Here is a 13,788-nt window from a genome sequence, read left to right as displayed (position 1 = left end):
CCACTTCTACTGTTGTTTCTTTTCATGCTAAATACTACGAGTAGTTTTTTGAGTCACTATGCGTACAACTGTACATACTTCACCAAGACTGGTATATCTGGATTGGAAACTCAATATCTGAATCTTTTATTTATTTTTTTCTTTTCATGTACAACAGATGTCAACTTAAGGACTCCACCAAAACTGATATTTTCTCTCACCTCCTATTTTTACAAAGTTGTAAGGGAAAAAAAAAAAAAAAAAAAAATCAAAACAAAAGAAAAATGTTGAACTCATGCGTGTTTCCTAACTTTGTTACTGTCACTGTAACTATAGTAGTTACGATTGGAATTTAAACTATGAGTGCCCTTATTTTTCATCATTAAACAAGCCAGTCTCTTCCACAACCAACGCCTTCTCTTGGGGGATGCCACGTGACTCACGTGCGTCCTGCTCTTCCTCACCACCAAACCGCGTACCTCCGGTGGCCGGTAAGTACGAATCAACGGCCACTTTATTCCGTTAAAAAATGGGTGCCGTTTAATATCCGTTGCACCCCTGGCACCCCCTAGCCTCCTCCTCGGGTCCTTTACTAATAGCTTCTCTATCAAGTCTCTAGCCTCGTCCATTCCTTCTGCTTCTGTGAACCTCACCCCTCTGCTCGATGCTATATTGCGCAGGGTGGCCTCTTTACTCGCTCCCTTAAACGGTGTCGTACCATACAACAGTTCATATACAAACACCCCAAATGCCCACCAGTCAACTCCGTTGCCGTGACCACTACCTGTAATTAACTCCGGCGCCAAGTACTCATGTGTCCCAACGCACGACCTCGAAAACGCTGTCGTGGGCTCTGCCACGAACTCCGTCACCACTTCCTCCTCCAATTCCCGGTACCCAAAACAGCTGCGCGGCCATTTCCGGCCGGACTCCACCTTGTTCCGGTGGATCCGGCGTTCTAATTTCGGCGCAATGTCAGCCTTGAAGCACAAGTCAAAATCAGACAACATAATGTGACCGTTTTCACGTAACAAAACGTTCTCCGGTTTGAGATCACGGTAAACCACACCAAGTGCATGTAGATATTCAAGCGCCACTAACACCTCTGCCGCGAAGAATCTGACCGCTTCAACCGGTAGGCGGTTACCGGGTTGCTTGCGGAGCAGAGAATGGAGGTCACCATTGGGGCAATAGTCAATGAGAAGGCACGTGTAGTGCGAGACCTCAAGGTGGGCATAGAGTGTAGGGAGGTAAGGGTGGTCGAGGGCAGAGAGGATCTCAGCTTCCATTTGGACGTGAGAGAGTTTTTTGTTAGTTAGATTCTCTCTGTCGACAACCTTGAGGGCGAAGTTGGCGTGGTCATTGTCGCGGAGGCGGCAGAGGAAGACGCGGCCGAGGTTGCCGGTGCCAAGATGGCGGAGGAGCTTGAGATGGCTGAGGTGGAGGGCACCATCAGACGAGAGCGTGGTGGCAGTTTTAATGGCAGACCAATGTGGGTCAGATTTGCGGTGTGGGCGGAGGTGGAGGTTGGGGGCGGCAGCGGAGGTGGAGGTGTTGGTGGAGAGGCGGGACTCGTTGAAGCTGAGAGTGAGGCTGCTGCGGGCTAGACTGCTTCGGGCACTAGAGGAAGCAAAGGTGCGGTCAGTGGCAGCGGTGGAAGCGCAGCTAGTGAAGCTGAGATCAAGGTCGGAGTCTGGAAAATGGGTATCCTCGTCCATGGTTGATGAAATGAGAATTAGGATGATGTTGAGGTGTTTTGGAGGGTGTAGTTTGCTTATAAAGATCCATTTTAGAGAGAGAAATGAAGGGGACATTTAATTAAATTAACATGTCTGGTTGACCAAATTGTAGAGAGAGAGAGAGGGGGGGTGGGGGAAGGAGAGAGGTAATTGGGTGCATGTTTAATTGGTTGACCCAACTAATGAAGATAATATATTTTTAAAAAGAAAAACTTAATTGATACTCTGTAATAATTAATAATGGTTATGGTAATTATTGTTATTAAAAGGAAGGTTCAGAGAATTGAAGAAGAAAGTTGTTGAAGAGAGAGGCCGCGTCTGCATTGGTACGTAACTGCAACGGCTAGTCGGCAGTAGGGTATTGTTACTATCGCACTTAATTCATTATAATATTATTATGTGCATACTGTCGACTCTGAATACATAAATGTGATTTATGGAATACGTTGTTTTTGTTGACTTTGGTAGATACATTCTTAATATAATAATAATGTTACAATACTATATTAATTATATAGACACAGTAACACAGCTGCTTTTGCCAATACCAACAAAGCTTAGGTTTTATATGATACTATTGACTCTAGATTTTAAAGGGCCTGCTCTCGTGGCCACAATTTGAACGATTTTTCGACTCTCTTCCCAATTTGAAAAATACCGAATGAATTTACGTGAGTGAATATGTGAACGGCCATTACATCATGTTACAGTAATGTTATATAATTGGGTTTACACTCTTCATCACTTTTATTTAGAATTTTTCAAATTCCAAAAATATACTCACTCACATCACTTTCGTTTAGAATCTTTCAAATTTGAATTTGTACTTTAAATTTAAAATTAGAAGTAATTTAGTTAAAAGTATGAAATAAATTGACTTCAATTTCAAACTCAACTCAATATTTCCAAATTTGAATTTGTACTTTAAATTTAAAATTAGAAGTAATTTAGTTAAAAGTATGAAATAAATTGACTTCAATTTCAAATTCAACTCAATATTTCCAAACATTAAGCAAAAAAATGTATCATGATTTTTAAAATTTGTCAATATAAAATATATATATATATATATATATATATATGTGCAAATTAGTGGTTCTGAATAGTTTCTGTGCATTAGTCAACTAGTTGAAACTATTCAGAACCACTAATTACATTTAAAATGGAGTAATTCGACTCCACTTGCTTGTTGCTTGACCAACCAATTAGTTTGAAGAGTTCAATCCACAATTAATTCCAATTTTCATAATTTAAGTATAAAAAAAGGGGGTTTTACTCCCCTTTTCTTTCTTCTTTAATTTCAATTCTTATAATACAACTCAGAGAAAAATAGTTTACTTCCCTTTTCTTTTTTTATTTTTAGAAAAAGAAACTTCCATCTGCCTGAACCAACTAATTGGTTAATATATATATATATTTGCGCGCGCGCGCGCTCGTATACCCCTAACGGCACCATTTTAATAGGAAAGATACCGAAAGTTACCGGAGCCGCCGCTGATGCCAACATGTAGCCGACTCCTGCCTTTATTTATGTTGTTTTAGTTGTTGAAATATAAATAACTGGTAACTTGTAATTTAATTCATCCAACAAAATTATCCATTTCTTATCTTAATTACGATAATTATATGCCTTCAAAATATATATATATATATATATATATATATATATATATATAAACGGAATCAATAAACATAGAAAATAGTGATGGGTGATGGAGCCATGTGATGCGGCCAATATAACCTCCTTCTCACTTACGGGCTGGGACCCACGTGGAGGAACGTTAGACGATGCTGTCTGCCACGTGGTCAACATGGCCCCTCCTACAATGTCACTCTTAATTCTCACATTAATAAAATTATAACAAAGCATCAAATGCTACCATAAAATATTTTCCTACTACACATTATTCAGTAATAATAATGCCTTACCTATCGAGTTAATGCTTAATAATGCGATTCCGACCCACCCTATATTATATGTTAATATAACACACCAACCTGCCATTGTCACGTGACAGCGGGCCAAGCTGGCAATAAGTGTGGTTTGAGTCAATATCTGAGATTTTCAATTTTGTTTAATAGGTAGTATAAAAAAAATATAAATATAATTTAATTTAAAGAAGGAAAAAAAAAAGTTTAATAGGTGTACCACTAGTAATACATGTGTTCCACCATGAAGCTCTAGAAGTGCGCTTTTACATTAAGATCCATTTCATTCAACGACATATAATGGCCATGCCATTTGTTTTACGACTATAGCCAATTTCTCTTTCCTTCCCATTTAATTGGATGAAAAAGTCAAGTAGATATTAACGTGACTTATAATTGGAATTGTCAAACACCACCTCTCCCCATTTATTTTTGAGTACAAAGGACCGATGGTGTTATACAATACGATGTTGTTATAATATAATGTTATATAATACGGTATTGTTATAATACTCTGTGTTATATATGAGACGGTTTAAATCATCTTATTTTACAGCAAAATAATTCAGAGATCAATAGATTTTTTATATTTTAAAAAATACAAAATTTAATGGGCCCGCAGATATATATATATTTTATTTTATATTAGAAGTAGGTCCAGATGGCAAATGCATGTCCCCTCAATATGTATGTTTATTTATTTATTAATTTGTTTTTAATCCCCATTTGTTAAAACATGGCACACTATATGTCCATAGGATACGCATGAGAAAGACATGTGATGTAACTGATGTTGTGTTGTCCATTTGGGCTCTCAACCACAAATTGAAATTTTTTTGGGCCCATTTGATTTGAAAGATGGGCCTGGGTTTAGAAGGATTGTTTAACTTGCTTTGTTATTTTTAATATTAATATTGAATAAATCAATAATATTGGAAATTCATAATATTTTAGGGAGTAGTTCTCAAAATTAGTTCCAACTACCAATTAATTGGGAGTGTTGTGGATTGCAACACACTTAACTTCTAACACTAATGACATCCTTTACTCAGAGTAAGTTCTCATTAATTAAGGATGTTGCGAGACTAACAAAAACCTAACTTCTAATACTATTTGAGCAAAACACACATTCTCACACTTCTCAATAACTCCTTTAAAAAAAAAAAACCATTATCAACCCAACTATATAAGATGACGCAAGAACAATGGTAATATTATTTGGCACAAAATAACTTAGTGAAAGTCACATTTTGAAGACACATTAATGATTAATAATTTTTAATTAAAAAGATTCATGTTATGTTTTAGACATTTAGTGTGTGTGTGTTTATATATATATATTGATTTGAGATGTCTAATCATTCGGAATGACATTTTACAGCACGTACATGCACAAGAATATGATGATGAGAAGGAAACAATACAAGGCCGACATCGTCCCCTTCCTCTCCTCTCCTCCTTCTCAGGTGCAATGTATCTATTCTTATGTTGGCACTTGAAAACTAATAATTAATGACAATAATCAGAAGATTAATGCTTTCTCTTTTCAAATCCTTCTCTACTCCACACATTGTCACATGCATCAACTTCCAAATTTATCAATCAGTTCAGTGAACCCCTCCTAATCATTAACTCAGATCCCAATTCCCACCTACAAATAAATGTCCACCTAGTGTGTGTGTGTGTGTCAGTGTGTGTGTTTGTGTGTGTGTGGATAGGTAGAGAAAGAGAGAAATGGAATCAACAACTCTAACCACAATAATTATCATACCTCAACTAATAAGATGCCCTTTGTAATCTATTAAAGAAAAGCAAAGATTAAACATTGTTGCTGTTATACAGTTGGCCAAGGCTTCTGTTTGTCTGGTGACCCACTGAAATAGGTTGAACAAATTAATGTCAAACACAGTCCATGATTAGAAGGAGAGGATGCCAAAATATGTCAGAGTTAGGAAGAGGTTAGATAAGTCCAATTCTAGACCTAAACTCCAACCTGGTTATTTCAGTTAGAAAAAACCTCCCATTGGCTGGTTATCTTGATGAGATCCCATCAACTGTGTGTGTGTATTTATTAATAGTGTGAAAGAATGAGATGACATGTTCATTTGCAAGTTCCAGCACTCTCTCATTGTAAAATTGTCAAGCAAAACTGGTTACCAAATTAATATGATCCCCTTGGGGCCACCCCAGGGAATTTTTCTGATAATTGCCCGGCATGTGGGACAGGGGATTGTATGTGTCTGGTGGTAGATTATGGGGTGCTCTAAAAGGCTTGACACCACTTATATGAATTTAGTTTGTCCAACATAAACAAACCACCCAGGGTCTTTAACCCAAATGGTATAACCTCCTTAAAAGGAGGAGAGGGGTTCGAGCCTGGTGTGAGCAATGTGTGTATGAGTGCTTATCAGAATAAATAAATAAATCAAGGAAACATTTCATAAAGGTAGTGCTAAATTAGGGTTCTTAGAATTATTGACTAAATGAAATTAAATAGGTTTAAAGTTCAAGTGTTTAACCAATCAATTTTCATTTATCAAGCATTTCCTTCATGTATCAATTTTGGATGGTTATGAGATCCAAATATAGTTTGATCTGACATTAGAGGCCATGTTAAAATATGAGGTCCAATTTTATCACTTACTCATAGAAATGGTCTTCAATTGTACTTGTAAAGGAGTTTCTAAACTTTCTGTCACCTCTTCTGTATTGACTTTTATGTTGTAGAAGCTGTTGGGCACAATGTCCACCATGAGCCATTAATAAATGAAAGGCAGTGGGCGAATCAGTGCCCATTTGGATCAATATCACAACTATTTGCACTATCTTCTGCATCAGTTCTGTTTTGCTATTCATGCCTATGAATAAATATCAGTTTCTAGAAGTTATTTCATTCTTTTTAATTTCAAGTACACCATTTTAGAAAAGATTTGTTAAAGATTTGTTAACGCACTGTTGTCCGAGAGCTTATTGTGTCAAGAGGAATGTTTTGTTGATTGCTGTTGCCAAGTTCAAATGAGATGTACTTGCAAGAATTTTTAGGCCTTAGCTCCAGATTGTAAAGCATGTATCTCATACCATTTCCTTTATTTTCAGTTTCGTTGATATCAGACATTGAGAACCAGGTACAGATCGACCATCTAGGCAAACTTTACTTAGGTTTGTCAAGGATCCAAGAATGCATAAGCAATTGAGCAGTGTGAGCCTTTCCGTTAAGCCAGAAATACCTTCCTGAAGGCTATGGTAACCATAAACCACCATTTCTCATTAAACTTAATTAATGAAACACCAACACTAACTACAATCACAGTGCCATTAACAAACCGCTGTTGAAAATGATCACTTATATACAATAAATGAATCCATCAAGGTTTTAACAAGTACAAGAAATTCAAACAGATGATTAGCATCATCATCCAAAGAAAATCAATCATTTTGTTTCGTGTTTTTCCTTGCCTTCAATCAGAGAAGCATTTCTCCACTGTTAGTTTATAAACAAACCAAAAAAAAAAAATTTGTTGGCATTTAAAAAACAGTTCTGCTATTCCACCCTCTCTCTTTTTCCATATGGTTTCGCTTCTGCTGAACATCCTTTGTTACTCTTCTAGCACTGCCAAGCAATACTCTTTGGCCCATCCTTCCTCGGCTTCCAATGGAGACTCTAACCTTTTCCATGCCCACATTTACACCACCTCTTCTGATGTGCTGCTGCATTGGGGACTTCATTTGAATTTTCTTTTGAAGGCTTCGTCTCAAAATGCTACTCACCTTTTTACCACCACTCTTGTGTTCTTTGGGACTATCCCAAGATGCCGGTTCAGTCAACGACTTAGCTTCATCCCCATCTGTTTCTTTCTCATCTGCTTGAATTGGTGGCAATGGGAATAATGGTGGTGGGAACTTGGCTGAACCTGGTACAGTGGGTAAAGGGATTAGAGAGTTGCGTCGTGGAGCTGTGGCTGCTGGAATCCTTTGTGCTGTGGTGCAGATAGAAGCTCTGCCAGTCCGTTTTGGCAGTGGAAGATATTCGGCCATATCAGGATTATTTTCCTTTTCAGTGGGATCATTGTGCTTAACAAATCCATCCACTGTAGGGGGTAATGAAAGTTTGTAGCTGTTGTTCTCAGTAAGTGGTCGAGTGAGAGTGACTTGATCCTTGCCTTCATTATAATTCTTGTGAACTCCAATTGGTCTAGTCGTAAGTGGCTGCCTCATAAGTGCAGAATTTTGCTCTTCTTGCCGTTGTCTCATTTGTTGTTGTTGTTGTTGCTGCTGCTGTTCTGCTAGTTTCGAGTCCACATGCTGCCGTGCTAGCTTTCTCTCTATCAGAAGTTGAGATTCCAATTCCTTAATCTGTAAAATAAACCAAATGTTAAACTGGTGGACATAATACAGGCTTTATAACTTTAACTTACATCTCTTTGTTAAAAAAGATGGGTATTTTAGCCCTCGGAATACAGAGAGAAAAACTTTTTTTCTTTGCCAAACTTAGGATGAGGAATGTAATCATGTATATAGCAAACCTTGTCTTGCATATTCTTGTTTTTCAACTCTTTTTCCTTCATCTTCACGTCCAAACCATGAACAGTGTCCTCCAACTTCTTAATTTGCACATCTTTACTCCTCATGTCTAGCTTGGTCTTCTCAACCTAACAAGTAGAATAACAGCTTGTTTGAAATGCAGTTAAACATGTTTGACTTTAATGAGGATAGTAAAACGAGATAGAGCTTCAGTAGAAAACTATAAAATTATTATATGTTACTGACTACTGATACCATTTGTTTGTATTTCAACAGGTCAGTGTTGTCTAATTGCTTCTTTGCAGGACCCAATTCTATCCCTCTCACTCTACTTGCAAAGTTGAGTGAGCATAGAGTCTCACTTAGGTCAGTTTCATTGGGGCTAATCTGTACAAACATCAGTGTCTTTGAGTCTCCTCCTATAGATAACAAAACTTAACAAATCAGTTGTTTTCATTTCACATATAATTGAAATGGAAAATTGTTTGCTCTTTCTCCCAACTTCATGAAACCCCAATGAAGTACCTAGAGAGTCCTGAAGCAAATGAGTGAGCTTGGAGTTCCTACACAATCACCAAAAGGAAAAGTTTAGAATTGAAAAACACATAGGGCACACTCGCACACAAAAACATGATGGATCAAAGACTAATTAATTAATTTCAGTACCTAAAAGGGATATGAGGGCTCTTAGTTGCAAGAGCAGATATGACATCACCAAGTGCAGAGAGTGATCTATTAATATTTTGGGTCTCCTTTAGTCTTTCGCCTTGCACTTCTGTCTTGGCAACTCGCTCGCTACCTGCCAAGTCAATCAGCCACAGCTTGCTTCTAGTGCATTCCCCGTTCAGCAAATTTTCCCCCTTCACCATCACACAGTGAATGCTGCAATGGCAAACAGCCCGCTTGCGCTCAGTGGTGTCCCTTTTGTTATGTGACAAATTCAATAAAATAGGAGAATTGTGAAGGATGAAACAAACCAGTGGGAGCGGCTACTGTGCTCATTAGCATTAGTTGAACCAACTGCCCTGGCGTTACTGCCAGTCTTTAGAACTTCCCAGACCTCACTCGTGTTATTTACCTGAGCTTCAACTAGTCCTGGGACATGATGTATTCCTTCACCTACTTGCCTTATTTCAAGCCTACAGGCAACCATATTGTATGATTAGACTAAATTTTACAGAAATTAGTCCAAAAGTCCCCAAGTCATAACATCCTTAAGTTAGCTGCAATGTTATTGCGCATATAGTGCCATACAAATAGATCAATAATTGCCACAACTGGTGCAAGAGCTTCCAATATACATTTTTTTCAGTAGTTTGCTCAAATTTCTTATAACATTTTTACTTTCATGATGATAAAAATCTTAGGCAAAGTAAAAAACGAGAGTAAAATAGTCTTTGAAACGCAATAGAAGCTAGAAATTTCATAACAAGCAGCTAATAAGTAACCACCAGCTGAAACTTTTGCAATAAATTATGTTATAGGTTGGTTAACATTATGTGCATTACTTGTTTGAGGACCAAATACTAATTCATTGTTGCTCTCAAAAGCAAGAGCATAGTTCCAAGATACCAATAGACAATGTGACCAAAGGAAAGCAATTCTGTGCTACATGTTAAATCTAATACTTGTAGTTCTGGAAATTTATTATGTTAATGTAAACAGCATAAAATGGAAGGTAATATAGTAGGATTTTCTGTCATAAGTTCTCCACACCTTCACTGGAAAAAAGAAAGGTAAAAACAAGAGAAATTTTAATAATTAACTTTCTTAATTGTTACCTTTTTGCAGTTACTCCTGGCTGCTGTCCTGGGACTAACAAATCTCGTATCTGCTCATTATAAACTTCTAAAACACTAACAGATATTTCGTATCGAATTTGCCCCTTTCTCTCCTTGACGATCCGGAACAATTCCTCAAGAGTCCTGAAATTAACTCCACGGGCTTCATCTGTGCCCTCCATGGTAAAAGTTTTCCCAGTACCTGTCTGTCCATAAGCAAATATGCAGACATTGTACCCATCTAGAACTGAGGTTGCAAATGGTGCTGTATCCTCGAAAACATCAACTGCTCAAAAAGCAAAAAATGGGAAATATACATCAGCTGCAAAAGGTGATAAGGGACATTTTATTTGAAAGCAAATGAAATTTCCTCTGCATCCATTTTCAGTTACCTTGGTTTGCTTGGGGGGCAAAAACAGAATCGAACTTGAAGGTTTTCTTCAGTGCGCCATTAGATTTTACTGTAAGCTCGCCATCCTTGGCACCTTCAAAATCAATTGCCATTGAAGCTCCTGCATCAACCTCTTCATTGTTCAAAGGCCTACATCGGCAAAATACTCTGATATTTCCTGCAAGAGAAGGAAAGCATCATTCACCGCGCAATTGATTATCAATTTCGTGAAGTACATTGTACAAGGAAAAACTGCTAACCTTTCAACTCCAAAATCTTGTTGTAGAGTTCTTTCCGTTCCTTGGCCCCTTTAATGTATTTGATTTTAAGATCTTCATGTAATTCTACTTGTTGATTTACTATCAGCAAAGGATAAAAAAAAATTAAAACAGAGACTAACTAGGTAGAAAGTTAGAAGTAAAAATCAGGTGAACATGTAAATTTACTTTTGGACTGAATGGTTGAGCTCATGTCATTCATATCTAACATGCACTTTTTGTATGACAATGCCTCCTCAGATAACTTGACATGCTCCATTTTCAGTATCTGTTAAAATTCCCACAAAAAATTAACATTTATGTTTCCTTTTATGCCTTTAACCATGACAAGTTAGCATATATGCTATGAGTAAATTTTTCATTGCCTTCAATTTTCTTGTCAGGTCTCTCAAAGATAAGAACCATCTGCTCTTCTCTTTCACTTGTCCCTCAATAGCAAAAGCTGTGGAAAAGGAAAAAAATCAACATATAAATTTGCAGATACTTATATTGTCGACAATCCACAAATTAGAATCTCCATACCCAGTGATCCAACATGCATTGACTTGCGCATGAGCTCATTCTGAAGATCTTTTAAAAACTTCCATGCTTCTTGGCATTCTCTGCTCTTGCGTTCATTCTCCTTCTTAAGCTCTTCCAAAGCCCTCCTTGTCTGTGTCAGTTCCTTTTTCTGACACTCATATTCTATACGAAGCTTTTGAGAATCTCCATCAACATTATAATCACCTATATCCTAAAAGTATCATTTAGAAAAGAAAAAACTAAGAAATATATTGAGTTGATTTTTATAATTCAATCTAATACTTGATAGGTTTTTAAAACAAAAAAGTACTACTTTTGGTGACTGGTATTCTGGCATTTGAGACATTCCCATAACTTTAAGCAATTCAACTTCCCCAAAACCTGACACAAGTCAAAGGATGTGTTTATCAGAACTTGAAAGTACTTAGCGGAAGTGTTCTATTCCTATTAGAGATGTGATTAAATGTTCTCTTAAAGGTTCACATATAGAAGTTTGCCAGAGAAATATTTAACTTACTTGCAGAAGAATGTCCCCTTATAGAAATACCACATACTATAGGGCTTCCAGTTACTCCTTCAAATCTAATGGTTAATCCCTCATCACCACTAACAAAAGCTTTCAGATCAGATATAACCAGAGGTTTATTTGCACCAACGCGCGCATAAATGTCTATGTCAGAAACAGCCTACAAAATATAATCAACATGAATAATAAAACAATTACCATTATCATACTATGTATTAATTGTGAACAATTATAGGCCTAAAGTAAGTAATGCCTCATGGGTTTTCTTTTACCTTCTGTTCTTGTATAAAAACATCAAACACTCTCATCCCGGGAGGGCCATCCGTGAACATAATCTCGGCCAGGTGCAGATCAACACTGTAATTTCCAGACTTTAAGGCCTTGAAGTGGTACGAAAAGTTACCAAATCGTGCTGTTTGGTAAATGCTGTGTCCGTTTCCATCCCCAATTGTTGTGTCAGTCCTTGTAGTGTCACCACCACTGAAGCAACTATCCTCTAGAAAATCAATCCCATCCAAAGCTGAAATGCCGTCCAATGACCCTGCATTAATGCTTATAATAGGAAGGGGGTCTTTCAACAGCTTCTCTTCAACAATTGGCGGTGGAAGAAGCTCGAAAGAAGCTACCGGAGAAGCATCTTCTACCGCGGTTGGCCAAGAAGTTGAAAACTTGGTAGTAGCTGGGGTTTCATGGGCATTTTCCATTTCAGACCCATTGATGCCATTTTCTAAGGACAACTCGATGGAAGCACGATTTGAGAACTCAGGGGATTCCACATAACTTCTTCTGGGGATATCCGGTGATTCGGCACATATAACCAAATCGGGAGATGTTAACGAAAATCCTAACATAGATCGACCTAAAAAAAAAAAAAAAAAAATGAAGGAACAGCCTTGATCAAATCAATGGGTAAAACCCAGGTGGAAAAATCTAAACTTTATTGAAATTCCTAATGGGTTATTTACTCCTGGTAGCTCCTAAGCTTCAATGTTTCCAACAAACATCAAAACCAATAAAAAAAGCTCACAATTTTATTGCAACATTATGAAAATCAATCAAAATGGAAATAAATTGGAAGGAAAAAAATAAAGAATCTTTAATATAAAGATTTGAAGATGGGTACCGTCATTCTTGAGAGGATTAACATCGTCAGGATCTGCCATTGTCAATGTTGGAGAGCTCGGTGATGTAACAGAATGATCTGCCAAGTAGAAAGTGGATTACATGAATAAAAGGCCCATGTGCAAATCAAAATATGGGCAAAACCCAGATGGAAAAATCTAAACTTTATTGAAATTCCTAATGGGTTCTTTAGTCCTGGTAGCTCCTAAGCTTCAATGTTGCCAACAAACATCAACACCAATAAAAAGCTCCCAATTTTATTGCAACATAATGAAAATCAATCAAAATGGAAATAAATTGGAAGGAATCAAAAAAAAAAAAAAAAAAAAAAAAAAAAAAAAAAAAAAAAAAAGAATCTTTTGTAAAGATTTGAAGATGGGGTACCATCATTCTTGAAAGGATGAACACCGTCAGGATCTGCCATTGTTGACGTTGGAGAGCTCGGCGATGTAACAGACTGGTCTGCCAAGTAAAAAGTGGATTACATTAATAAGAACATAAGAAGATCTTGTAAATTATTGGGTAGAGGACAAAGATTGACTATTGATGATCTTACAGTGATAGAGAGTGTTGTGTTCTTGTAATTGCCTGGAAACATCTGTGGTAAGAAGTGGGTCATACCATTGATCGTCTTCCATTGATAAAGAGAGACAGGGAGGGAAACTGTTTGAATTGTAAGTGGTACCAAAAAGAGAACAAGCCAGAGAGAGAGAGAGAGACAGAGAGAGAAGGGAAAGTTTCCTTTAGCACTCCGTTGATTTCGTTTGGGTGAAACATTCATTTTGCCGTTATGTTTGAAGAAGCCCGTTGGTTTTTTGAATTTTGAAATTTCTTAACCGGGCCAAACAAAAAGGTTTTTTTGAACCAAATAGATTAATCCCTCGTGGCAAACTATGAAAAATATTCAAAACACTGATATATGACAAAATAGCTCACTAATGCTATATGGGTTTTGTTTGATTCTTTGCTAAATAAATTATGCCCCTTCTACAATTAAATG

General features: G+C 37.1%; 2 protein-coding genes across 2 annotated transcripts; both read right to left on the bottom strand.

The window, feature by feature from the left end:
* Positions 1–89: 89 nt before the first annotated feature.
* Positions 90–1,721, bottom strand: LOC132307542 (serine/threonine-protein kinase WAG1). The gene has a single exon (XM_059805342.1). The coding sequence runs from the start codon at positions 1,695–1,697 to the stop codon at positions 273–275; it is 1,425 nt and encodes a 474-aa protein (XP_059661325.1). The 5' UTR covers positions 1,698–1,721; the 3' UTR covers positions 90–272.
* Positions 1,722–6,894: 5,173 nt separating this feature from the next.
* On the bottom strand, positions 6,895–13,536 carry LOC132307540 (kinesin-like protein KIN-14Q). The gene is made up of 18 exons (XM_059805340.1): positions 13,345–13,536; positions 13,173–13,250; positions 12,790–12,867; positions 11,939–12,525; positions 11,658–11,826; positions 11,454–11,521; positions 11,141–11,351; positions 10,984–11,060; positions 10,787–10,886; positions 10,601–10,699; positions 10,342–10,518; positions 9,950–10,235; positions 9,146–9,307; positions 8,835–9,050; positions 8,694–8,731; positions 8,424–8,587; positions 8,171–8,296; positions 6,895–8,000 (listed from the first exon to the last, which is right to left on the bottom strand). Exons 1-18 carry the CDS (start codon positions 13,424–13,426, stop codon positions 7,173–7,175), a joined length of 3,546 nt encoding a protein of 1,181 aa, XP_059661323.1. The 5' UTR covers positions 13,427–13,536; the 3' UTR covers positions 6,895–7,172.
* Between the last annotated feature and the right edge of the window lie 252 nt (positions 13,537–13,788).

Source organism: Cornus florida, unplaced genomic scaffold, assembly GCF_030987335.1.
Source record: "Cornus florida cultivar Cherokee Brave unplaced genomic scaffold, ASM3098733v1 CherokeeBrave_3.0.0_Hap2_Chr05, whole genome shotgun sequence".
NCBI lineage: Eukaryota > Viridiplantae > Streptophyta > Magnoliopsida > Cornales > Cornaceae > Cornus > Cornus florida.
This window is presented reverse-complemented; position numbering and strand designations above follow the sequence as displayed.

Coding starts and splice junctions, on each gene's coding strand:
- LOC132307542 (XM_059805342.1), bottom strand. CDS start 1,697: ATGGACGAGGATACCCATTTTCCAGACTCCGACCTTGATCTCAGCTTC.
- LOC132307540 (XM_059805340.1), bottom strand. CDS start 13,426: ATGGAAGACGATCAATGGTATGACCCACTTCTTACCACAGATGTTTCC. Junction 10,519..10,600: donor CAAGATTTTGGAGTTGAAAG/GTTAGCAGTTTT, acceptor CTTCTCTTGCAG/GAAATATCAGAGTATTTTGC. Junction 8,588..8,693: donor TTTGCTTCAGGACTCTCTAG/GTACTTCATTGG, acceptor TGTTATCTATAG/GAGGAGACTCAAAGACACTG.